We start from the raw sequence: 24,459 nt of genomic DNA, 5'->3' as shown, positions 1-24,459 counted from the left end.
GAAAGCTGAAACTCATGTGTGTTGAGCCTCTCAAGTATGTCAGACGGATCGAGTGTCTTGAAATCAGGACGTTCTTGAATTATCAGGGCTAGGATGTCAAATGAACTATCAAGTGATCTCAGCAGCGTCTTGACGATTTCATGTTTGGTGATCTCAGTGGCGCAGAGGGCTTGAAGCTCATTTGTGATGTCAGTGAGCCGGTCAAATGTGTGCTGGACATTCTCATTGTCATTTCGCTTGAAGCGGTTGAAGAGGTTGCGAAGAACACTGATTCTCTGATCTCTCTGGGTTGAGATGCCTTCATTGACCTTGGAGAGCCAGTCCCAGACCAGCTTGGATGTCTTCAAGGCACTCACACGGCCATACTGTCCTTTTGTCAGATGACCACAGATGATATTTTTGGCAGTAGAGTCCAGTTGAGTGAACTTCTTGACATCAACAGCAGTGACACCTTCTTCAGCCTTGGGAACACCGTTCTCGACGACATACCATAGGTCGACGTCAATGGCTTCAAGATGCATGCACATCTTATTCTTCCAGTAGGGATATTCAGTTCCGTCGAAGACGGGGCACGCAACGGAGACTTTGATTATCCCTGCAGTCGACATAGCTAAAACTCTAGGTGGTTAAACTGAATCACACAGAACAAGGGAGCACCTTGCTCTGATACCAATTGAAAGTGCGTTATATCGACTAGAGGGGGGGTGAATAGGCGATTTTTATGAAAGTCTTCAAAACGTGGGAGTTATGAAGACAAACAGCGAAGATTTTGCCTATTACTATGCAGCGGAAGTTAGATTACATTAGGCAAGCCATGGTCAAATATTCAATAGAGTGAAAGCACAAAGACAAACAACTGCAGTGTAATAGGGATCAGGTAGGAAGAAGTTATGAAGTTATGAAGCCAAACAGATCATACATTCACGTTGTGAAGACAAAAGATAGAGCAAGCATGCAATGGCTTCACAATGAGTAACAGTAAGAAAAAGGAAGTGAAGATGAAACCGGTGACTCGTTGAAGACAATGATGTGTTGGACCAGTTCCAGTTGCTGTGACAGCTGTACGTCTGGTTGGAGCGGCTAGGTATTTAAACCTTAGGACACACAGTCCCGGACACCCAGTTCTGAACACGCAGCTCAGGACACCAAGTCCTCACAGTATTCTCCTTGAGCTAAGGTCACATAGTCCTCGCCCAATCACTTTGGTAAGTCTTCAAGGTAGACTCCCAAACCTTCACAGACTTCGTTCACTGACAATCCACAATGTCTCTTGGATGCTCTGAACGCGACGCCTAACCGTCTGGAGGATTCACAGTCCTCAAGTGTAATAAGTCTTCAGATCACACAGACAAGAAGACTTAAGTGATGCCCAATGTTCTCTGGCTCTGGGTGGTTAGGGCTTTTCTCCTCGCTAGAAATTTTCTCTCAAAGACTTCGAGGTGGGTTGCTCTCAAACAATAAAAGCCGTGCACTGAAATCTGAGCAGCCAACAGTTTATGGTTGTAGGGGGTGGGCTATTTATAGCCACTTGGCAACCCGACCTGATTTGTCCGAAATGACCCTGGGTCACTAAGGAACTGACATGTGTCTCAACGGTCAGATTTCAAACTCTCATGGCAACTTTACTTGGGCTACAAGCAAAGCTGACTTGTCCGGCTCTGGACAAGATTCGCTCTCATTGTCTTCACTCGAAGACATAGGTTTTTTGGTTTAGGCATCACTTCAGTCATTCTGACTGGTTCTCCTGGACCCCACTTAACAGTACGGTGGTTCCTATGACTCAACACAAAAGAAAAGGAACTACGAAAGATCTAAGTCTTCGAGCTCCATAGGCTTCATAACGTGTCTTCTTTTGTCATAGTCTTCAATGTGAATATCTTCATATACCACCTTTGGCTTCAATGTCTTCATACATTTTTAGGGGTCATCTCTGGTAGTAAAACCGAATCAATGAGGGACTTCTACCTGTGTTATCCTGCAATTCTCACAAACACATTAGTCCCTCAACTAGATTTGTCGTCAATACTCCAAAACTAACTAGGGGTGGCACTAGATGCACTTACAAGACTACACTAAGCAAACCATAGTCAAGTATTCAATGGAGTGAAAGCACAATGACTAATAGCAGCAATGTAGTAAGAATCAGGTAGGAAGATATTATGAAGCCAAACAGAACACGCAGTCACTCAGTGAAGACAAAAGATAATGCAATCATACAATGACTTCACAAGGACCAACAGTAAGTAAAGGGAAGGGAAGGATGAAACCAGTAACTCGTTGAAGACAATGATTTGTTGGACCAGTTCCAGTTGCTGTGACAACTGTACGTCTGGTTAGGGCGGCTAGGTATTTAAACCTGAGGACACACAGTCCCGGACACCCAGTCCTGAACACGCAGCTCAGGACACCCAGTCCTCACCGTATTCCCCTTGAGCTAAGGTCACACAGACCTCGCCCAATCACTCAGGTAAGTCTTCAAGGTAGACTCCCAAACCTTCACAGACTTCGTTCACCGGCAATCCACAATGTCTCTTGGATGCTCAGAACGCGATGCCTAACCGGCTGGAGGATTCACAGTCCTCAAGTGTAATAAGTCTTCAGATCACACAGACAAGAAGACTTAAGTGATGCCTAACACTCTTTGGCTCTGGGTGGTTAGGGCTTTATCCTCGCAAGGAATTCTCTCTCAAAGGCTTCGAGGTGGGTTGCTCTCAAACGACAAAAGCCGTACTCTAACTCTGAGCAGCCAACCGTTTATGGTTGTAGGGGGTGGGCTATTTATAGCCACTAGGCAACCCGACCTGATTTGTCCGAAATGACTCTGGGTCACTAAGGAACTGACACGTGTTTCAACGGTTAGATTTCATACACACACGTCAACTTTAATTGGGCTACAAGCAAAGCTGACTTGTCCGACTCTGGACAAGTTTCGCTTTCATAGTCTTCACTCGAAGACATAGGTTTTGGTTAAGCATCACTTCAGTCATTCTGACTGGTTCACTTGGACCCCACTAAACAGTACTGTGGTTTCTATGACTCAACAAAGAAGAAACAGAACTACAAAAGATCTAAGTCTTCGAGCTCCATAGGCTTCATGCGATGTCTTCTCTTGTCATAGTCTTCAATGTGAGTATCTTCACATACCACCTTTGACATCAATGTCTTCATACATTTTTAGGGGTCATCTCTGGTAGGAAAACGGAATCAATGAGGGACTTCTACCTGTGTTATCCTGCAATTCTCACAAACACATTAGTCCCTCAACTAGGTTTGTCGTCAATACTCCAAAACCAACTAGGGGTGGCACTAGATGCACTTACATAAGCATTTTTGAATTATTTTCATCATTCATGCAAAGTGAAGATTATTTTTCATCAATTGACTGCACAAACCCCTGGTAAATCCGGTTTTGTAGTTTCTATAACATTTGCTGTTTATTAATTACATTCATGACTTGTTTTCTTTTTGTTAAAAGAAACATTCAAGTTTCATCTGCATATTGTTTTACACTTAACCTGTTACATCTAGATTATATTCCTGAACTATAGTTCGGAGCTTCAAAATGAGGTTTCTAAGTAATATCAGAGTTTTCCTTTCTATCCCATAAAACTGTTTGCAGATAGGTATCTCAAAAATTATCTAGTGCTGAAGCTGCTTCTCTTTGTTTATATTTTTTACTCCATCTTCTGATGTACTCAAAGGATGTTTGCAAGATGGGAACAAAATATACCCATTACATCCAATATGGGCTGTACCAGACTACCTGTCTTGTTGCTGCAATCTTCTAATGGAACATATTTACCAGCATAATCTATTTTATAGTGCTTAACTTCGGAATTTTTTATCTTGAGCTAATGTCATGTGCTCCCTCTATAAAGAAATATAAGAGCGTTTAGATCACTATAGTGATCAGGAAGTATATTTTATCTCTTTACTACAGCTGCATTTGTTGTTTCTCTTATAGTTCATTCGATGTGCTTGATGTGTGGTTGTTTGTTTGGTGATTCAAGTTTCCTTTTTTTGAGCAGAAGTCTGAAGGCAAATCTTCGACAATTGCTTCCAGCCAAATTGCAAATGATTTTGTTGATTTCAAAGATTCAGAAGTGGAAGGTTTGTTGGTTCCTGTAATATGATTATTGAAATAGGCTTTCGCTCCACTATAAATAAAGCAATCACCACGTACATACAAGAAGTGCAAAGTGCATGAAAGAATATAAGAGCTTTGCTGGGGCAACAACACAACACGCCCAAAAGCAAAAGCAAAAGCGATAGAAGACTCCTCGGAGCCAAAGGTTTAACAGCTAGGGAGCGAAGCGGGTTGGCGGCCTGCCACTAGAAGATCATCAATCATGCCCCCTAGCCGACCCTTGTCCCGCTGCCACTGTTGCAAGAAGGCCAAAAATTTAAACACTGAGCCAGAAGCACGCCGCAGAAAGACCCGCTTGATAAGATGCAACCATAGGCCACCGCCTAAGAATCCGCCACACCCATCGCAACATGAGGGCTACATTCATGTGATGTGACGCTAGAATACTCAGGCCCCTCTGGTCCTTAGGGAAGCAGATATCAGCCTACTTCACCATATGGTACTTTTGCCGCCCATTGGCTGCCTGCCAGAAGCAGCGTGATAGATCCTTGTCGAAGGCGCTACGCACTCCCTCTGGAAGAATATACAACCCCATCATATACATGGGGAGGCTAGAGAGGAGTCTATGAGCATGGATTTGCTCCTGTTGGAGGTGAACCTCCAATGCCACGACTACGCCTTGGCCTTGGCCTTGACCGCCCCAAAAGCGGGTTAAAGTCCCCGATCAGGGTCGGCATCCTCAGGTAGGTCATTGGGAAAGGGAACTTGCAATTAAGGTTGTTTGCAATCCACTGCTGCTACTCGGGCAGGTACTCCACGACCACAACCTTGCTTTTACCCAAGTTGATCTTGAGGTCCGACATGGCCTCAAAGCAGAGGATGAGGAACTTAAAATTGATAATATCTAGTTTGTCCCCTCCACCATGATCATGGTTTTGTCCTCATACTGGAGGTGGGTCACCACCTCCAAAGATAATATGCCGAACCACACCATTGATGTGGTCGGCTACCTTAGAGCCTTCTCCAAGGTAGCTGCCTGGGCGTCAACCGCAGGGTTAAAGAGGAGGGGGAGATGGGCCCCCCTTCCACACCCCGCGCGAAGACCTAAATAGGGACCCACTTTCCCATTAATATTGATAGTACTCTACAATAATTTCAGTGTCATTTTGCCTTTTAGTTTTTATTGGCAACCAAATGGCTAATCAACTTTCTGGATGCCTTGTTGCATCCTTAGGTGAAAATGGTAAAACTGGTTCTGATGCAGAAAATCTTTCTGATATTGATGATGCGGAGGTACTTTTATCCATGAGATGTTGTAACAGACTAATTATCACATCCCTAATTAGAGCCTGAGATTTGGCCGTTCTTTCTGATTTCCTGTAATTAATATTTGATAAATTTGCAGGTTGACGGGTATCTTCACAATGAAGAAGAAACACAAAACAAAAAGATTATCTGGGAGGAAATGAACAAAGAATACCTAGAGGTACTTATCATCATGAGGCAGTTTCTTGTTCTGACAAGAGGGTGTAAAAATCTGCTGACCTCTTTTACAGGAACAAGCTGCAAAGGAAGCTTTAGCGGCTGAATTGGCAGCTAGTGGTGTATCTGTTGGAGATGGACGACAGAAGGTATGAAATGTTTTAGTGTAGCCCAAGTGTCCTTTGCACACATCTTCCTCAAAACTATTTTTGGTACAGTTCATGATTAGCCAGGGATGTTTTGTTTAATGTAGAAACGAAAATGTAATGAAGACAAGAACTCCACACCTGCTGAAACACCAGCAGAAGCAACATACAATATGTTGAAACGGAAGGTACTGGGCATTTTGTGCAGCCATAGACATCCAAAATATACGTCGTCATGTGACTATTATAGTTGCATGTTAAACTTTGCGCGCAAACGAGCTAACATTTAGTATGTAACATTGCTCCTTTTGCAGGGACTTGGGTCTAAAGTCAACGTTGAAGCTGTGAGTGGATTGTACAAGGTATGTTTTTGTCTTTTATGTTCACTGGAGCTTGATGTATCCTAAAATTTTCATGCAATGTTCTCTTTTTATCCAGCCCAACTCTTTCCCCATCTCATCCAAACTAATAAGAGGAATATCTTGTTTACTTATTATATTTCCTGCCATTCAAATGCTTACTGAGATTCTGCATGCAGATTGAAGACGAAGATGGGAAAGCAAATGGCAAAGATGACATGCACTTCGACGAGCATTATGAAGAGGATACTGGTTATGGTGAAACATTTGATGCCAGTTATGATTATGGTCACGATGCTGATTACAACAACGATGGCTAGGTTGATGACGGTGGTGGTGGAGCCTATGAGGATTACCATGATGCTGATTACTAGTAGCATTCTTCAGCAGAGTGGCAATCTGAACAACAAGATCTATTCAGAATATCAAGACAGAACAAAAAATGTCATTCCACCTATATTCTTCATCTGCACAAGATAATTTTTTATTTTATAGGAAATGAGGTTTCATTTTACGTAATTATAGGGAAACAACTCTGCGTTACGCCCCCCCTCGTGTGCCTCTCTGAGCAAATTTTTTTCAGCATGTGAGGAAAGTGAACATGGCCAAAATGTTTATTTCAAATGGACAATGTGGATTGTGGAGTAAGATTTCTTATCGCGCTACTGACCGGATATCGAACATGTCGATGTTGAGTCGGATTGTCCCCAGGACCCAGGTGATTAACAGCATCAAGGATGACCTATGCATATGGCTCTATCATCGAAGAGGCATTGCTCCTGCTGCTCCCTTCTTTTCTACATTGCCAGTTGGTTAGTCATTTCCTTTTTAGTCATGTCTCAGTTGGTTGCGCTCTTTTTATTTTTTGGCTTGTTTGTCACTATTCATTTTTAAATCATTAGTCATTCTTCAGTATGATAACAAATGATGGATTAATCTGATCATGTTGTTAGATCTGAAAACTGTAGCACACGTAGTTGGGATCTACAGTATCTTTTTGGACAGCAGTCAGTGTCGTAGCTAAGCAGTTTTTCTTTTTCTTCAGGACAAACTGCACATTTTCTTTAGCTCTGAAACTGCCTACACAGCTCGCATGGTGTGCCTTCTTAGCCTCCCAGCTGTGAAGCAGCACTCCTAGGTCTTCTTATGTTCTTCTCTTCGGCATCTTGTATCCATTGGGCATTTGGAGCTTTATTAACTTATAAAGCTGAGGTAATGCCTTGTATTTAAAAAATAACTTGAAAAGGTAAGAAGGATGAACATTACATCTCCATGTCCCTGAAATCCAAATTCCTCTCTGGCCTAACCAAACAGTGTCGGGAGGAAGAGGACGAGCACAATGACATTTTTTATCTCTTCACTCCTTCCTCCCATCCCAGTGATCCCATCACTAATTCGCACCTAACACACACGCACCATAAAAACTCTGGATTATCCTAGGACCGCAAACACGACAGAGTTCACACCAGCTTGTATCCTTTATGTTGTATATATACTAGAAATGGAGGCTGCAGCTCACAGGAAATTGTGGAAGTTTTCTCTGTTACTCAGTGTTTTTATTTCTTCAGTTTATCTTCAGTCATATCCAGTGTTATTTCTTCAGTTTATCATTTTTTTCTTCAGTCATATTCAGTGTTATTTGTTCAGTCATATGTCATATTCAGTGTAAATTATTTAGTCATACTCGGTGTTATTTCTTCAGTCATATTCAGTGTTTCTCTCAGTCCCCTTCTTAGTCTTTTTGCCTATCAGTGTGTTGTTCTTTCATTTCCCAAGGCTATCTTCTCTGCATCCCTGTGTTGGCCTTACCAGCGCTTCTTTGTACGCAGGCTTTTCATCCGCCCGTTTTTATTTTTCATCAAGCAAGTCTAACTTGAGGTCCACCTGTGGCAGTGCCACATGAAACGTCGAAGAGGGCACAGCGTCGAAGAAGCACCGCTCCTGCTGCTCCCTCTTTTTCTAACATTGGCAGTTGGTTAGTCATCTCTCAGTTAGCCGCACTATGACTGAATAAAAATTGATTGCCGCAATTCCTTCTTAAATCACTATTTTTTTTGGTGTAGCTTGTTTGCCATAATTCCTTTTAAAATCACTAGTCATTCTTCAGTATGATCAAAATGCTGGACTAATCTGATCATGCTTCTCAAAGTTCTTAGATCTGAAAACCGTAGCTCACATAGTTGGGGCTCTCTTTTTAGACAGCAGTCAGTGTTGTAGGTTGTAGCAGAGCAGTTTTTCTTTTTCTTCAGTATACAAACTACACATTCTCTTTAGCTCTGAAACTGCATGCAGCTCAAATGGTCGTGCCTTGTTAGCTTCTTAGCTTTCTCAGCTCTGAAAATGCAGCTCAGATTGTTGGGATCTAACCTTTTTCTTAGCAGACAGTCAGTGTTTCAGGGCATTGACTGAAGAATGCAGCTCAAATGATAGGACAACATTGACAGCCAGTATTTTAGGGCATTTAGAGCTTTTATTAACTTAAAGCTGAGGCAATGCCTTGCATCCTAAAAAAAAACTTCAAATGTAAGAAGGATGAACATTACATATCATCTCCCTGAAATCCATATTCCTCTCTGGCCTAACCAAACGCTCTCAGAAGGAAGAGGATGAGCACAATGACATTTTTAATCTCTTCACTCCTTCCTCCCATCCCAATGGACCCACCACTAACTCGCGCCTAGCGCGCACACAACAAACCCACCAAAAACTCTGGATTGTCGATCCTAGGACCTCAAACATGGAAGTTGTTCACTCACACCAGCTTGTATCCAGTGACCCACACGTTGGCCGGAGGGCCGGGCTGCACGTACCCAAACCTGACGCTCCTCCCGGGGCGCAGCGCCCGCAGCCACCTCCGGGGAACAACGTACCCGTACCGCGCCTTGTCGAGGCCCCAGAGCCGGCCGTCGAGCTCCGAGACGCCCAGGTGGAGCCCCCGCACCGTCTTCCGGGACCTGTTGGTCACCGTCACCGAGTACCTGTGGTAGGTCCTGCGCCTGATCGCCCAGGTCCTCGTCACGTTCTGCTCGATCTCAAGGTGAGGATGCCGACGATGAGCCGGCCGTGACGTGCGGTTTGCAGCAGCCACCTGCGGGAGCGACTGGTACTCGTCCAGCCCGCCACAGGCGCCGGCGAGGCGGGCGAGGACGCCGAGCAGTGGCGCGCTGTTGTAGGTGGCCGCCTCCGTCTGCTCGTAGTTGTTCCTCTCGTCGGCGAAGTCGTCGTACTCGTCGGGGCCCCCGACGATGGCGCCGTCGAGGGTGTTGGGGTTCACGGCCTGCTTGTTGTACCAGCTCGCGTAGCCCTCCTGGCAGCTCACGAAGGACGGGTCCGTCCTCACCGACACGATGGAGGCGCCCCGGTGGTGCACCTGCCGCGGGTAGTTCTGCCCGTACCCGACCATGTAGCTCGTCGCCCTCGGGTTGTCGCCAAGGATGTAGTTCACCTGGAATTTGCCGTGTATAAAAAGTTCAAAATGCTGTTGTTTCTGAAAGTAAACAGCAGACATGGCAGAATTGGAATGTTGAGGCTGTCGAGATTACTACCTGAGACTTGACGAACGCGAGGATCTCGAAGGGCTGTGCGGCACCGGCGGGGCAGCGCACGGCGCCCCTGCCGGTCACCGTGGCGTAGTCGGCGTACACGGTGAGCAGGAAGGAGGCGCTGGTGACGAACTGGAGGTTGTTCCACCTCTGGTGGTACATGACGCCGCCGGGGGTCCTCGGGACGTTGACGGCACCCTTGCCGACGCACGAGCACACGAAGAACTCGGCGTTCTGCCGGTACCTTTGCAGCGCCTCCGCGTGCTCCCCGGCTCTGCCCTGAAGCAGGAACTGCACAACACATCATCACGGTACATGAGTCGGGCAAGGTCAGATGAACAACTTCCTTTGCCGAACTAACTCGAGCATGCATGCAGTTAAGCAACCAAAGCAGGTGCTGTGTACCTTGGCTGCCAGCACTTGCACGCCGGGGTACTTGACGTCCCAGCCGAACTGGTTGATGGACCAGCCCGTGCCGCCCAGGGCGTCGCCGTTGCGCGCGAGGTACTCGAGGTAGAACGGCTCCTCCGTGGCCTCGAACAGCCACGCCGCCGCCCATAGCAGCTCATCCTGCACCGCACCATCACATCATTGTTGAAAGGAATGTCTCACCATCTGATAGATGTAACATCTCGTTTCAGAGAAAGTTGCTTATTACCCCGTATCCGCTGAATGACCCGTAGTAATTCCGCGCCACGGTGATGCTGGCATCGTACTTCCCCCGGTACTTGTCGGCGAATTCGAACAGCTGAGCGAGCATATCAAAGAATCAGACAAAGTAATTGTAAGCCAATATATGAAGTTCTTGTCAGATTTCTTCAAGTTCAGTCAGGCTGTGGAATCGGAATCGGCCAAAAAAAATATATATACCTGCTTAGAATGTTCTAGGAGCAGGTTGGCGTAGCCCGGATAAGTGGTGCGGAAGACCATCGACGCGGCGGCCATTGCCGCGGCCGTCTCTCCGGCCAGGTCCGACCCGGGATTCTGAGGATCAACGCGGAACGCCTGGCGGCTGGTCGTCATGTCCTCGGGCCGCTGCCAGCAGGTGTGATCCGTGTCGCCGTCGCCAACCTCGCCGTACAGCACGTCGGGCTCGGGGTGCGCCTTGATGAAGTAGTCCGTGCCCCACTTGACGGCGTCCATGGCGTTCTTGAGCTCGCCGGAGGCGGCCATCTGCTTGCCGTACTCGAGGATGCTCCAGGACATCATGGTCACCGTGAACGCCATGGGCAGCCCGAACTTGACGTTGTCCCCTGCGTCGTAGTAGCCTCCCACAAGATCAACCTGAATGGATAAAAGATAGCGCAGACACTCCATCAGGAAAAAGCATGGCAGTAGTGGCTCACCAAGTTCGTTACACACATAGAAATTAAGGAGCATAAACAAATGGCATTATGTTTTGATCAGTGCTAGTAGTATGTACTAGTACCTCCGTTTCCAAAATAATTAAAGTTATTGGTTTTCAAACTTGTTTAAGTTTGACCAAGTCTACAGAAAAAAATATATATATTAACATCTGGAACACCAAATTAGTCAGTCCTATGAGATTATTTATGAAATATACATTTGTACTATGTGTACGTATTTCGTGTTGTAGATCTTACCACACTTTTCAAGAGTTGGCCAAACTTAAACAAGTTTGACTTAGGACAAACCTAAAACTTCAATATTTTTGAAACGGAGGGATGGAGTAGGTAAGAAAAATAAAAACGTACCCCGTTGGCCTTCCCGTCAAAGAGGCCGGAGCTGGCTCTCCAGGTGACCCTCTGGTCAGGAGGGAGCGCGCCGGACCTCTGCGCCTCGAAGTAGAGGAGGCTCTTCTTCAACGCCATGGCATAGTCATGTCCAGAAGCAAGGCTCGCCATTGACGCGACTACCATGAGACCGAAGATTGCAGCGGCAACATGAGCGCCACTACTGTTCCTGGCCATTGCACTACACCAAGAAGGTGTGTGAAATAGCAGGGGAGGGCTATGGCTGGTTGGCCTTGGAGCGAGTTGTGGAATATAGCTCAAAAGGGCGCCTCTTATATACACCCACGACATGCTGCCCCAGGTCCACCTTTATCATCTCTCAGTCTCACTACGTACAGTACCCTTTTTCTTTGTGGTAAAGCTTGCGAGTGGCATTGGGATGTCCATAAAAGATGGTCATGTGACTGAGACCCTCCTAATCACGTAGTACTACTAGTACAGGAATCCTCCTGATTATTACGGAGAGGAGAGCTTTACAAGCACGTCCGACATGCATGCATGCATTGCATGGGAGCAGCTAGCAGGAATTGAATATGCAATGCACGGCAGCAGAGACGCAGTGGGAATTGACAGACAGTTTTACACACGGTCTTTCCCATTTTTGTTTGCATCTTCTCTATTTTTGCTTGGAATTCGTGTGCTTCTGTTTGTTTTTTACCCTGGGATCTCACCATTTTCCTTTTCCCTGGTTCATCATGTGTGTAAACAAAAAAGTTGACGGCGGGCGCGGCGCGGCCGGCTCAGTTAATCAGGCCGCTGATTTTGGCAGCACTAGCAGAGGTTCCCATCCGGCACCAAGTCCGCGCGCCGCAACCTTTTGTGTGCACTACCGTAGGATGCGCCGGGAACGGCGACGGGCGGCCGGCCGGCCGGAATAGACGCATGCACACTGTCGTCGATCGTCGTTGCTGAATACCCTCTTGTCTTGTCTGCCGTTCCTTTATAACCTGGGTCAACGAGCCTGTTATTGTTGTTACGTACGTATTATGTTCCGCGGGAAAGCCTGCTTACTTATGGTCTTGATTAGTATCCTTATTTTGCTTAGTACTAGTAGCACTATTTATGCCATATCCTTATTTTGCTTAGTAGCACTATTTATGCCATATCCTTATTTTGCTTAGTAGCACTATTTATGCCATTGATTATCACACATGCATGCATGGGTGTGTGTGTGTGTGTGTTGATATGTACACAAAGATAAAAGAAAATGCATTTCACCTCGAGCATGCTTATGCTGGTGATTCATTTTCTTTTGTTTTTGTTTCTGGAGCGAGAAACTGCAACCAAGTAGGCCGTGATCACCAAGGCTCCGGCCGGAAAAGAGAGGAACAAAAGCAAAAGTTCCCGCGGTGGGATCATGTCTATGTAGAGAGATGCAGGGCACAAAAAGGCAAAAAAAGACCAACAAAAGTAAAGTCCAAAGCACGGATAAGGCGGGAGCAACCCGCGATCGGCGGATGGTTTTGTTATTATGAATCTCAATCTATCTCCCATACATCTTTATTTATTTATTCATAAGCCAAGCAAACAAACTGGCCCAGCGAAAACGAATTAATCAAATTATTAGTAGCAGTACCTCTAGAGTAGAGACTCAGAGCAGTTTTCGGTCAACTTGTATGCACGAAATTAAAGGACTGAACACCACTCTCGGGCGCTTTCCGACTTCTCCGGCCGGTGTCGGTCCGATCCGATGTGAACTGCAGCCTGCTGCAGGAGCTTAGCCGCAAAGTGGAACCGAGACTGTGTTACAGAACGGAGGTGCAGGCTGTCAATACTCATGGCACCATGTTCCCAGAGGGTTAAAGCCGCAGATGCATCCGTCTTTCGGTCCAAAAGAGAAAGCTTGTCATGGCTAATTCTTACCCCCTTCATTTACAAATATAAGATGTTTTGGATATTTGAGCAAGAAAACTACATGCACACTGAAATGAGCGAACCAACACACTGAAGCGTATATATATATATCTGGTTTGGAAAAAGTTAGAACACCTTATATTTATGAACAAAGGGCCCTCCGTCCGGAAATACTTGTCATTTCTTCGACAAGTATTTCCGGACGGAGGGAGTAGCTTTTAAGGAGTACATGAAATCGAACAATGCAAATACTAGTGTTTGACACGAACATAAAATAAAATAATGTAAACATTTTAGTGTACTTAAGTGCACGGATCAAATATAGGGAAATTCGTATTTTGGAGAAATAAAGCACAGTCCCTTAACAAATGCGCTCCATGGCCTTGGTCAATATGAGTTGGCCAACCGTGTGTTCTCGTTCACTGGGACTCGAAAGGCTCTTGATTATTCGCGTCCACGGGTTGAAGTTGCACACCATCTCCAATTAAGCTGCTACATTCGGATTTCTTCTTCTCAGTATGCTTAGCGTAGACGATGGTGTTGTGGCGGTGAAGTGAAGAGGAGAGCAGAATGCCCGTCGCTCAGGCTATGCTCACCCGCAACCCTCCGCCTTGTCGGTGTTTGATGATGATGTGGACGGCCTTCAACTTGATTGTCAATCACTGACCTAATGATGTTTGCTTGTTGGCGCCGGACGGGATGAATTGCATTCGACTTGTCCGTGCAACAAGTGATAGTTTGCTTCATCAGAGAATGAAATGTCAGCGGAGTATATCCCCGCATGTCTGGTGCTAGGAGGATGTTGAGGATGTGCGTCAATGTGGATGTTGGATCATGCGGATGTGGGTAATGTCACCTGGGGCGTGTTTGGTTGCAGTAGTGAATAGTACCTGTGTTGTATACACATCTCAACCCAGTCTCGCTCTGGAAAAACAGCCTCATATGCGACATCTGCAAGTTGTTTGGTTGCCTGCATATGGACTTCCTGCATTAGGGGATTAACTTTGGCATGTTGTTTGGTTGCCTGCATTGTCTCGGCGCATACAACTACACGTTGTTTGGTTGCCCGCATGGGGTATGATTAAGAGCTAGCACTTGCACTTAGCACACAGGGTTAAGAGCTAGCAGAGAAAGGGGGAGAATAAATGCAGTGTGCGCCGGACCATGACGACTGCAGTGGATAGTGGCCGTGGCGCCGTGTCCGACATGACGAGCATGGAGTCATAGGCGAGCGACCCCGTTGGCGGCATGGCGAGCGACACCATCAGCGAACTAGTTGCGGTGCTTGCACAAAGATAGTGGACATGGGAGGAGAATGCAGTGCTCGCGCCATGGTATCGTCCGTGCGGTAGGACGAGAGAGGAGGCCGAGATGATCGACGCCGGAAATGACTCTAGTGTAGTGGGATGAGAGAGAGGAGGCCGAGAGGAGGCCAAGATGATCGACCCCGTCGGCGGTGCGGCGAACTGCAGTGTGCGCGCCATTGCAGCGTCAGTGCAGTAGGAGGACGACAGAGAGTAGGCCGAGATGAGCGACGCCGGAAACGATTCTAGTGTAGTAAGACGCGGGCAAGGAGATCAAGGGGAAGGGCGTCGGCGTCGAGAGGGACGAATAGGAGGGCTTTGAGCAAAGGACAGAGGAGCTCGACATGGCGGCGTCAGTGCAGTAGACTGTTGTTCAAAGAGAGACGAAGTTACAATCGTCGAAACAAAAAACTTACAACATGAATGTTGTGAGGAACTACGAGATTAGGCTGCTGGGCAAATGAAATTTCAAATGATCGATCGTGCGCGCCGAATTTGACAAAATTCGTCCAGAATAGCTCCAAACAAGAACTTACGGCCGACGAAACTACGAACCGATCGCCTGAATGGAACCGTGGCATCGAGGTGCATCTTTTTCGTGTAGAGCTTACCTCGAACCGAAGCACCGTTGTGTAGATCAGAGGGAGGAGATTAGATAGGAACTTACTGGAGGTTGAAGAAGACCTCACGTAATGACCTCGCATCCCTCGCGTCTCCACTCGTGCAAGGGCCCGCTTGCTTGCGCTCGGCTCGGCCTGGCTCGCGAGAAACTGCCGATTCGAACGTTTCCAGCGAGCCAGGCTCTGGGCTGCTTTAAGAAGTGTGCGATGCAGGCCCAACAGTGAAACTAGGCAACCAAACAGGCCTCTTGCTTCCCGCGCGGGCCTGGTTGGGCTTTATGCGGGCAACCAAACACGCCCCTGCTCAATAAGTGGCAACACAAGGTCGACATGATGAGACTGCGCAGCATGGCTTGGTCGATGATGATTGCTGATGAAGACATTATGATGATGTAGCCAGCAACCTTGTCGAGCCGGGAGTAGGCATAGGCGGCGCCCAACAATGGATCATGTTAGGGACAATGTAGACGTTGTCCTGGCTTGGACGGGCCCCATGTAGTGAGATGTAGACGGCTCCCCGCCTCGACTTGGGTGAGCTCCGGGACGCACCATCCCCACCTTGGATGGTCTATGTTCCGATAGAGATGTAAATGACACCCAACGACGGATCATGTCGGCGATAACCTAGACATCATCCCGCGTTGGATGGGCTCTATGTCAGCGATGGTGTAGATGACGCCCTGCCTAGCGTGAGCTTCGTGTCGCGGTAGTGTAGTGTAGATGACATCTCACCTTGGGCGAGTTCCGCGGCGGAATAGACAACGTCCTTCCTTGAACGGGTTCCGTGTCGACGGTGCCTTGCCTTGGGCAAGCTCTGTGTCGGCAGCTGTGTAAACGACACCCAATGATGGTTCTGTGTCAACTTTGTTAAAAAAATCATGATTTTTTTTCAAAATCCATGAACTTTTTTGGATTCACGTATCTTTTTCGCCTTTTTGCTTTTTGTGATTGAGGGAGTCCTGGATCTTTTAGGCCCTTGATTCAGGATTGGATACATGAGGCAGGGGCCGAGGAGTTTTTGCTTTTGTTGAGAGTTCCTTTGTGTCGTCATCGTTAGGCTGGATGGCTCCTTTGATCATCGATAGCGATGCAGTCCAGGGTGGGACTTTTAGTCCTGGATCTTTTAGTGAATCCTGGGTAGAGGATCTTTTAGTCCTGGATCTTTTTAGTCCTGGATCTTTTTGCTTTTTGCTTTGTGTTTGGGCTTTCTGTATTTGAGTCTGAACCCCTGCCCGATCTGAGACCCAGGGGCCGAGGAGTTTCTGATCTTGGAAGTTCGGATTCCGGGATGTTGCCCGATAAGTCTGGCCCGCTGCTTGACTCTAGGTTCAGGGCTTGGGTGATGTCCGACTCAGAGAGTTCAGGAATCCAGACATAGTTAGTCCTCAAGATAGAGGAAGAATCGCCGCATTGTTCCTCCACCACCGTAATATGATGGGTGATCGGTGGAGAGTTAATCTCCCTTTGATCAGGTTTAAGCCCAATCCGATCATAGTTTGTAGCAACTCCCAAGGCGGCGATACGATTCAAGAGCTCGTTTAGGGAAGAGAGCTCCATTGGATCCATCTGCTCGGCAAATTCTGAGCCGACGTGGAGGCTGCTTTTGATGACCCGAGAAGTCATCATCGGTGCCGCGGCCGAACGGGCGGTCATGATGAAACTGCCTAGCCGGAGAGTTTGGCCGACAGCCAGGGCTCCCCCAGCGGTAATGTTGTTTTTAACAAAGAGACGAGGCATGCTTCCTTACAGCGGCAGCACAGTGGAACTCTCAATGAAAGCACCAATGTCGGTGTCAAAACCGGCAGATCTCGGGTAGGGGGTCCCGAACTGCGCGTCTAAGGTGGATGGTAACAGGAGGCAGGGGACATGATGTTTTACCTAGGTTCGGGCCCTCTTGATGGAGGTAAAACCCTATGTCCTGCTTGATTGTTCTTGATAATAGGAGTAGTACAAGAGTTGATCTACCACGAGATCAGAGAGTTGTATTTTGGATTCGTGTATCCTGTGTCAACTTCGGATTCATGTATCTTTTTTGGATTCAAAATCCGCCGGTCTAACAAGTGTGGACGGTGAATATGATATACGCAACCCACATCTCCAAGAGGGAGCGGAAGCATGCGTTAAGGGATGTATATGCGTTGGAGCCAGTCGCCCCAAAGTTCAACCCATGGTCCTCCTATCCGATCACCTTCGATCGCAGGGACCATCCCACTAGTATCCGTCATGGCGGATTCGCCGCGCTGGTCCTAGACCCAATCATCGACGGATTTCACCTCACTCGAGTCCTTATGGACGGCGGCAGCAGCCTGAACCTGCTTTATCAGGACACGGTGCGCAAAATGGGTATAGACCCCTCAAGGATCAAACCCACAAAAACGACCTTCAAAGGCGTCATACCAGGTGTAGAGGCCCACTTCACAGGCTCTGTCACACTGGAAGTGGTGTTCGGATCTCCAGATAACTTCCGAAGCGAGGAGTTAATCTTTGATATAGTCTCGTTCCGCAGTGGCTATCATGCATTGCTCGGGCGAACCGCGTTTGCGAGATTCAACGCGGTACCACACTATGCATACCTCAAGCTCAAGATGCCAGGACCTCGGGGGGTCATCACATTCAATGGAAACATAGAGCGCTCTCTCCGCAAGGAGGAGCACACTACGGCCCTCGCAGCAGAAGCGCAAAGCAGCCTCTTAAGGCAATCCACCAGTTCGGCGATTAAAGACTCGGACACCTTCAAGCGCGCCTAGAGTAATCGGCAACAAGGCCGGCTGGCAAGTTCCGAGCTCGCATAGCAATGCGGCCCCCACCCCAGTCCCAGCCAAACAGCAAAATCCGTGCCACATGTACATAATTACGCATTGAAAATACCATGGGCACAGGTTGGGAGGGGGGCACGACTACGGCACGCCCCAAGACGCGGCTCAACCGCACTAGGGGCTTCCCGCTTTGTTATTTTTCTCTCTTTCAGGACTTTACTCTCTGGAAACCTCGTCTGGCAGTACGATTGCCGGACACACGATGCAACAACCAAGGAGGCAGAAAGCTACGTCACACCATGGAACTCCCAGGTGATCTCTGATAACGAGTGAAATACTTGCTTTAAATACCATTCCTCAGGTTGCCCTTGGAGGGGACATGTCAAATAGTCCTACTTTTTGCTTATCGCACTACTTGTATCATGCTGCTTCAATGCACCTTTTTGAATAAACAATGCATAGCACTAGACTATTTCCGCATTCTCTATTCTTTTTTTATATATGTTCATTCACGACATTCAGCACCCGTACACTTTGGTACGGCCAATATGCCAGGGGGTTAAGCGTACCCCATAATATAGCGTGAGAAGTCCGAACACTTTCAACAGTGCGGCACCCCGAACTTATAGCATTATATGCATCAGCTCCAAATCATGTCTTGGGTCAACAGTTGGGTTTGCCCGACTCCCATGTTTTGGTACCTTACGTTCCGCTATATCGACTAAGGTAGCACTGGGAGAACTACTGCGATTGTGCCCCAGTTCATTTGGGCAAGCACCTCAGTAGAGAAAGCTAAAACTGACTGTCATGATAAGGCAAGAGCTGGTCGCTGTTCGAGAGGTCTCGAGTCCCTAAAGACTTATGCCGCTTAGAGCGAGGAGTCGGTTTTGTCCGGCTTAAGGCATGTATAGCGCCCCGAATTTGGCCTTCCGAATACTAGGGGCTTCGCCAAAATTTAAAATGAAGGAAATATGCCCTAGAGGCAATAATAATGTTATTATTTTATTTCCTTATATCATGATAAATGTTTATTATTCATGCTAGAATTGTATTATCCAGAAACATAATACTTGTGTGAATACATAGACAAACTAAACGTCACTACTATGCCTCTACTTGACTAGCTCGTTAAACAAAGATGGTTATGTTTCCTAACCATAGACATGTCTTGTCATTTGATTAACGGGATCACATTATTAGGAGAATGATGTGATTGACATGACCCATTCCATTAGCTTAGCACCCGATCGTTTAGTCTATTGCTATTGCTTTCTTCATGACTTATACATGTTCCTATGACTATGAGATTATGCAATTCCCGTTTACCGGAGGAACACTTTGTGTGCTACCAAACATCACAACGTAACTGGGTGATTATAAAGGAGCTCTACAGGTGTCTCCAAAGGTAAATGTTGGGTTGGCGTATTTCGAGATTAGGATTTGTCACTCCGATTGTCGGAGAGGTATCTCTGGGCCCTCTCGGTAATACACATCACATAAGCCTTGCAAGCATTGCAACTAATGAGTTAGTTGCAAGATGATGTATTACGAAACGAGTAAAGAGACTTGTCGGTAATGAGATTGAACTAGGTATTGAGATACCGACGATCGAATCTCAGGCAAGTAACATACCGATGACAAAGGGAACAACGTATGTTGTTATGCGGTCTGACCGATAAAGATCTTCGTGGAATATGTGGGAGCCAATATGAGCATCCAGGTTCCGCTATTGGTTATTGACCGGAGATGTGTCTCGGTCATGTCTACATTGTTCTCGAACCCGTAGGGTCCGCACGCTTAAGGTTTCGATGATAGTTATAATATGAGTTTATGAGTTTTGATGTACCGAAGTTAGTTCGGAGACCTGGATGTGATCACGGACATAACGACGAGTCTCGAAATGGCTGAGACATAAAGATTGATATATTGGACGACTATATTCGGACACCGGAAGTGTTCTGGGTGATTTCGGAGAAAACCGGAGAGCCGGAGGGTTACCGGAACCCTCCCGGGAGAAGTAATGGGCCATATGGGCCTTAGTGGAGAGAGAGAGGGGCAGCCAGGGCGGGCCGCGCGCCTCCTCCCCCTGGTCCGAATTGGACTAGGAGAGGGGGGGCGACGCCCCCCTTTCTTCTCCCTCCCCACTTCCTTCCCCCTCCTAGTAGGAGTCCTACTCCTACTAGGAGGAGGACTCCTCCTTGGCGCGCCTATAGGGCCGGCCGGCCTCCTCCCCTTGCTCCTTTATATACGGGGGCAGGGGGCACCCCTAGACACACAAGTTGATCCACGTGATCGTATTCTTAGCCGTGTGCGGTGCCCCCTTCCACCATAATCCTCGATAATATTGTAGCGGTGCTTAAGCGAAGCCCTGCGACGGTAGAACATCAAGATCGTCACCACATCGTCGTGCTGACGGAACTCTTCCCCGACACTTTGCTAGATCGGAGTCCGGGGATCGTCATCGAGCTGAACGTGTGCTAAAACTCGGAGGTGTCGTAGTTTCGGTGCTTGATCGGTCGGGCCGTGAAGACGTACGACTACATCAACCGCGTTGTGCTAACGCTTCCGCTGTCGGTCTACAAGGGTACGTAGATCACACTCTCCCCTCTCGTTGCTATGCATCACCATGATCTTGCGTGTGCGTAGGAAAATTTTGAAATTACTACGTTCCCCAACAGTGGCATTCGAGCCTAGGTTTTATGTGTTGATGTTATATGCACGAGTAGAACACAAGTGAGTTGTGGGCGATATAAGTCATACTGCTTACCAGCATGTCATACTTTGGTTCGGCGGTATTGTTGCACGAAGCGGCCCGGACCGACATTACGCGTACGCTTACGCGAGACCGGTTCTCCCGACGTGCTTTGCACAAAGGTGGCTAGCGGGTGACAGTTTCTCCAACTTTAGTTGAACCGAGTGTGGCTACGCCCGGTCCTTGTGAAGGTTAAAACAACACCAACTTGACAAACTATCGTTGTGGTTTTGATGCGTAGGTAAGATTGGTTCTTGCTTAAGCCCGTAGCAGCCACGTAAAACTTGCAACAACAAAGTAGAGGATGTCTAACTTGTTTTTGCAGGGCATGTTGTGATGTGATATGGTCAAGACATGATGCTAAAATTTTATTGTATGAGATGATCATGTTTTGTAACCAAGTTATCGGCAACTCGTAGGAGCCATATGGTTGTCGCTTTATTGTATGCAATGCAATTGCGCTGTAATGCTTTACTTTATCACTAAGAGGTAGCGATAGTCGTGGAAGCATAAGCTTGGCGAGACGACAACGATGCTACGATGGTGATCAAGGTGTCGCGCCGGTGACGATGGTGATCACGACGGTGCTTCGAAGATGGAGATCACAAGCACAAGATGATGATGGCCATATCATATCACTTATATTGATTGCATGTGATGTTTATCTTTTATGCATCTTATCTTGCTTTGATTGACGGTAGCATTTTAAGATGAGCTCTCACTAATTATCAAGAAGTGTTCTCCCTGAGTATGCACCGTTGCGAAAGTTCTTCGTGCTGAGACACCACGTGATGATCGGGTGTGATAGGCTCTACGTTCAAATACAACGGGTGCAAAACAGTTGCACACACGGAATACTCAGGTTATACTTGACGAGCCAAGCATATACAGATATGGCCTCGGAACACGGAGACCGAAAGGTCGAGCGTGAATCATATAGTAGATATGATCAACATAGTGATGTTCACCAATGAAACTACTCCATCTCACGTGATGATCGGACATGGTTTAGTTGATTTGGATCACGTAATCACTTAGAGGATTAGAGGGATGTGTATCTAAGTGGGAGTTCTTTAGTAATATGATTAATTGAACCTAAATTTATCATGAACTTAGTACCTGATAGTATCTTGCTTGTTTATGTTTGATTATAGATAGATGGCCCGTGCTGTTGTTCCATTGAATTTTAATGCGTTCCTTGAGAAAGCAAAGTTGAAAGATGATGGTAGCAATTACACGGACTGGGTCCGTAACTTGAGGATTATCCTCATTGCTGCACAGAAGAATTACGTCCTGGAAGCACCGCTGGGTGCCAGGCCTGCTGCTGGAGCAACACCAGATGTTATGAACGTCTGGCAGAGCAAAGCTGATGACTACTCGATAGTTCAGTGTGCCATGCTTTACGGCTTAGAATCGGGACTTCAATGACGTTTTGAACGTCATGGAGCATATGAGATGTTCCAGGAGTTGAAGTTAATATTTCAAGCAAATGCCCGGATTGAGAGATATGAAGTCTCCAATAAGTTCTATAGCTGCAAGATGGAGGAGAACAGTTCTGTCAGTGAGCATATACTCAAAATATCTGGGTATAATAATCACTTGATTCAATTGGGAGTTAATATTACAGATGATTGCGTCATTGAAAGAATTCTCCAATCACTGCCACCTAGCTACAAGAGCTTCCTGATGAACTATAATATGCAAGGGATGAATAAGACTATTCCCGAGCTCTTCGCAATGCTAAAAGCTGCGGAGGTAGAAATCAAGAAGGAGCATCAAGTGTTGATGGTCAACAAGACCACTAGTTTCAAGAAAAAGGGCAAAGGGAAGAAGAAGGGGAACTTCAAAAAGAACAGCAAGCAAGTTGCTACTCAAGAGAAGAAACCCAAACCTGGACCTAAGCCTGAAACTGAGTGCTTCTACTGCAAGCAGACTGGTCACTGGAAGCGGAACTGCCCCAAGTATTTGGCGGATAAGAAGGATGGCAAGGTGAACAAAGGTATATGTGATATACATGTTATTGATGTGTACCTTACTAATGCTCGCAGTAGCACCTGGATATTTGATACTGGTTCTGTTGCTAACATTTGCAACTCAAAACAGGGACTACGGATTAAGCGAAGATTGGCTAAGGACGAGGTGACGATGCGCGTGGGAAATGGTTCCAAAGTTGATGTGATCGCGGTCAGCACGCTACCTCTACATCTACCTTCGGGATTAGTATTAGACCTAAATAATTGTTATTTGGTGCCAGCGTTAAGCATGAACATTATATCTGGATCTTTTTTGATGCGAGACGGTTATTCATTTAAATCAGAGAATAATGGTTGTTCTATTTATATGAGTAATATCTTTTATGGTCATGCACCCTTAAAGAGTGGTCTATTCTTATTAAATCTCGATAGTAGTGACGCACATATTCATAATGTTGAAGCCAAAAGATGCAGAGTTGATAATGATAGTGCAACTTATTTGTGGCACTGCCGTTTGGGTCATATCGGTGTAAAGCGCATGAAGAAACTCCATACTGATGGACTTTTGGAACCACTTGATTATGAATCGCTTGGTACTTGCGAACCGTGCCTTATGGGTAAGATGACAAAAACACCATTCTCCGGTACTATGGAGAGAGCAACAGATTTGTTGGAAATCATACATACAGATGTATGTGGTCCGATGAATGTTGAGGCTCGCGGCGGATATCGTTATTTTCTCACCTTCACAGATGACTTAAGCAGATATGGGTATATCTACTTAATGAAACATAAGTCTGAAACATTTCAAAAGTTCAAAGAATTTCAGAGTGAAGTTGAAAATCATCGTAACAAAAAAATTAAATTCCTACGATCTGATCGTGGAGGAGAATATTTGAGTTACGAGTTTGGTGTACATTTGAAACAATGCAGAATAGTTTCGCAACTCACGCCACCCGGAACACCACAACGTAATGGTGTGTCCGAACGTCGTAATTGTACTTTACTTGATATGGTGCGATCTATGATGTCTCTTACTGATTTACCGCTATCATTTTGGGGTTATGCTCTAGAGACGGCCACATTCACGTTAAATAGGGCACCATCAAAATCCGTTGAGACGACGCCTTATGAACTGTGGTTTGGCAAGAAACCAAAGTTGTTGTTTCTGAAATTTTGGGGTTGCGATGCTTATGTGAAAAAGCTTCAACCTGATAAGCTCGAACCCAAATCGGAGAAATGTGTCTTCATAGGATATCCAAAGGAAACTATTGGATACACCTTCTATCATAGATCCGAAGGCAAAACTTTTGTTGCTAAATTCGGAAACTTTCTAGAGAAGGAGTTTCTCTTGAAAGAAGTGAGTGGGAGGAAAGTAGAACTTGATGAGGTAACTGTACCTGCTCCCTTATTGGAAAGTAGTACATCACAGAAACCAGTTTCTGTGACACCTACACCAATTAGTGAGGAAGCTAATGATGATAATCATGAAACTTCAGAACAAGATACTACTGAACCTCGTAGATCAACCAGAGTAAGATCCGCACCAGAGTGGTATGGTAATCCTGTTCTGGAAGTCATGCTACTAGATCATGATGAACCTACGAACTATGGAGAAGCGATGGTGAGCCCAGATTCCGCAAAATGGCTTGAAGCCATGAAATCTGAGATGGGATCCATGTATGAGAACAAAGTATGGACTTTGGTTGACTTGCCCAATGATCGGCAAGCAATTGAGAATAAATGGATCTTTAAGAAGAAGACTGATGCTGGCGGTAATGTTACTGTCTAGAAAGCTTGACTTGTCGCAAAAGGTTTTCGACAAGTTCA

At 46.4% G+C, this 24,459-nt stretch overlaps 2 protein-coding genes across 2 annotated transcripts in view; one reads left to right on the top strand and one right to left on the bottom strand.

The window, feature by feature from the left end:
- LOC123050114 (transcription factor IIIB 90 kDa subunit) overlaps positions 1-7,048 on the top strand; it is a 38,626-nt gene extending 31,578 nt beyond the window's left edge. Inside the window, exons 5-11 of the mRNA XM_044472984.1 lie at positions 4,029-4,110; positions 5,322-5,380; positions 5,493-5,573; positions 5,644-5,718; positions 5,823-5,903; positions 6,030-6,077; positions 6,254-7,048. Coding sequence (XP_044328919.1) covers positions 4,029-4,110; positions 5,322-5,380; positions 5,493-5,573; positions 5,644-5,718; positions 5,823-5,903; positions 6,030-6,077; positions 6,254-6,394 — 567 coding nt within the window. The 3' untranslated portion in view covers positions 6,395-7,048. The remainder of the gene's footprint in view (positions 1-4,028; positions 4,111-5,321; positions 5,381-5,492; positions 5,574-5,643; positions 5,719-5,822; positions 5,904-6,029; positions 6,078-6,253) is intronic.
- Positions 7,049-8,524: 1,476 nt separating this feature from the next.
- On the bottom strand, positions 8,525-11,600 carry LOC123181153 (endoglucanase 15). The gene is made up of 6 exons (XM_044593397.1): positions 11,332-11,600; positions 10,487-10,900; positions 10,275-10,364; positions 10,022-10,186; positions 9,620-9,907; positions 8,525-9,519 (listed from the first exon to the last, which is right to left on the bottom strand). Exons 1-6 carry the CDS (start codon positions 11,545-11,547, stop codon positions 8,827-8,829), a joined length of 1,866 nt encoding a protein of 621 aa, XP_044449332.1. The 5' UTR covers positions 11,548-11,600; the 3' UTR covers positions 8,525-8,826.
- Positions 11,601-24,459: the final 12,859 nt, after the last annotated feature.

The sequence above is a fragment of the Triticum aestivum genome, chromosome 1A (assembly GCF_018294505.1).
Source record: "Triticum aestivum cultivar Chinese Spring chromosome 1A, IWGSC CS RefSeq v2.1, whole genome shotgun sequence".
Classification (NCBI taxonomy): domain Eukaryota; kingdom Viridiplantae; phylum Streptophyta; class Magnoliopsida; order Poales; family Poaceae; genus Triticum; species Triticum aestivum.
The sequence above is the reverse complement of the archived record's forward strand: the minus strand, read 5'-3'. Positions and strand labels throughout refer to the sequence as shown.

Coding starts and splice junctions, on each gene's coding strand:
- LOC123181153 (XM_044593397.1), bottom strand. CDS start 11,547: ATGGCCAGGAACAGTAGTGGCGCTCATGTTGCCGCTGCAATCTTCGGT. Junction 10,365..10,486: donor TCCTAGAACATTCTAAGCAG/GTATATATATTT, acceptor ATGCTCGCTCAG/CTGTTCGAATTCGCCGACAA. Junction 9,520..9,619: donor TCGCGTTCGTCAAGTCTCAG/GTAGTAATCTCG, acceptor GGCAAATTCCAG/GTGAACTACATCCTTGGCGA.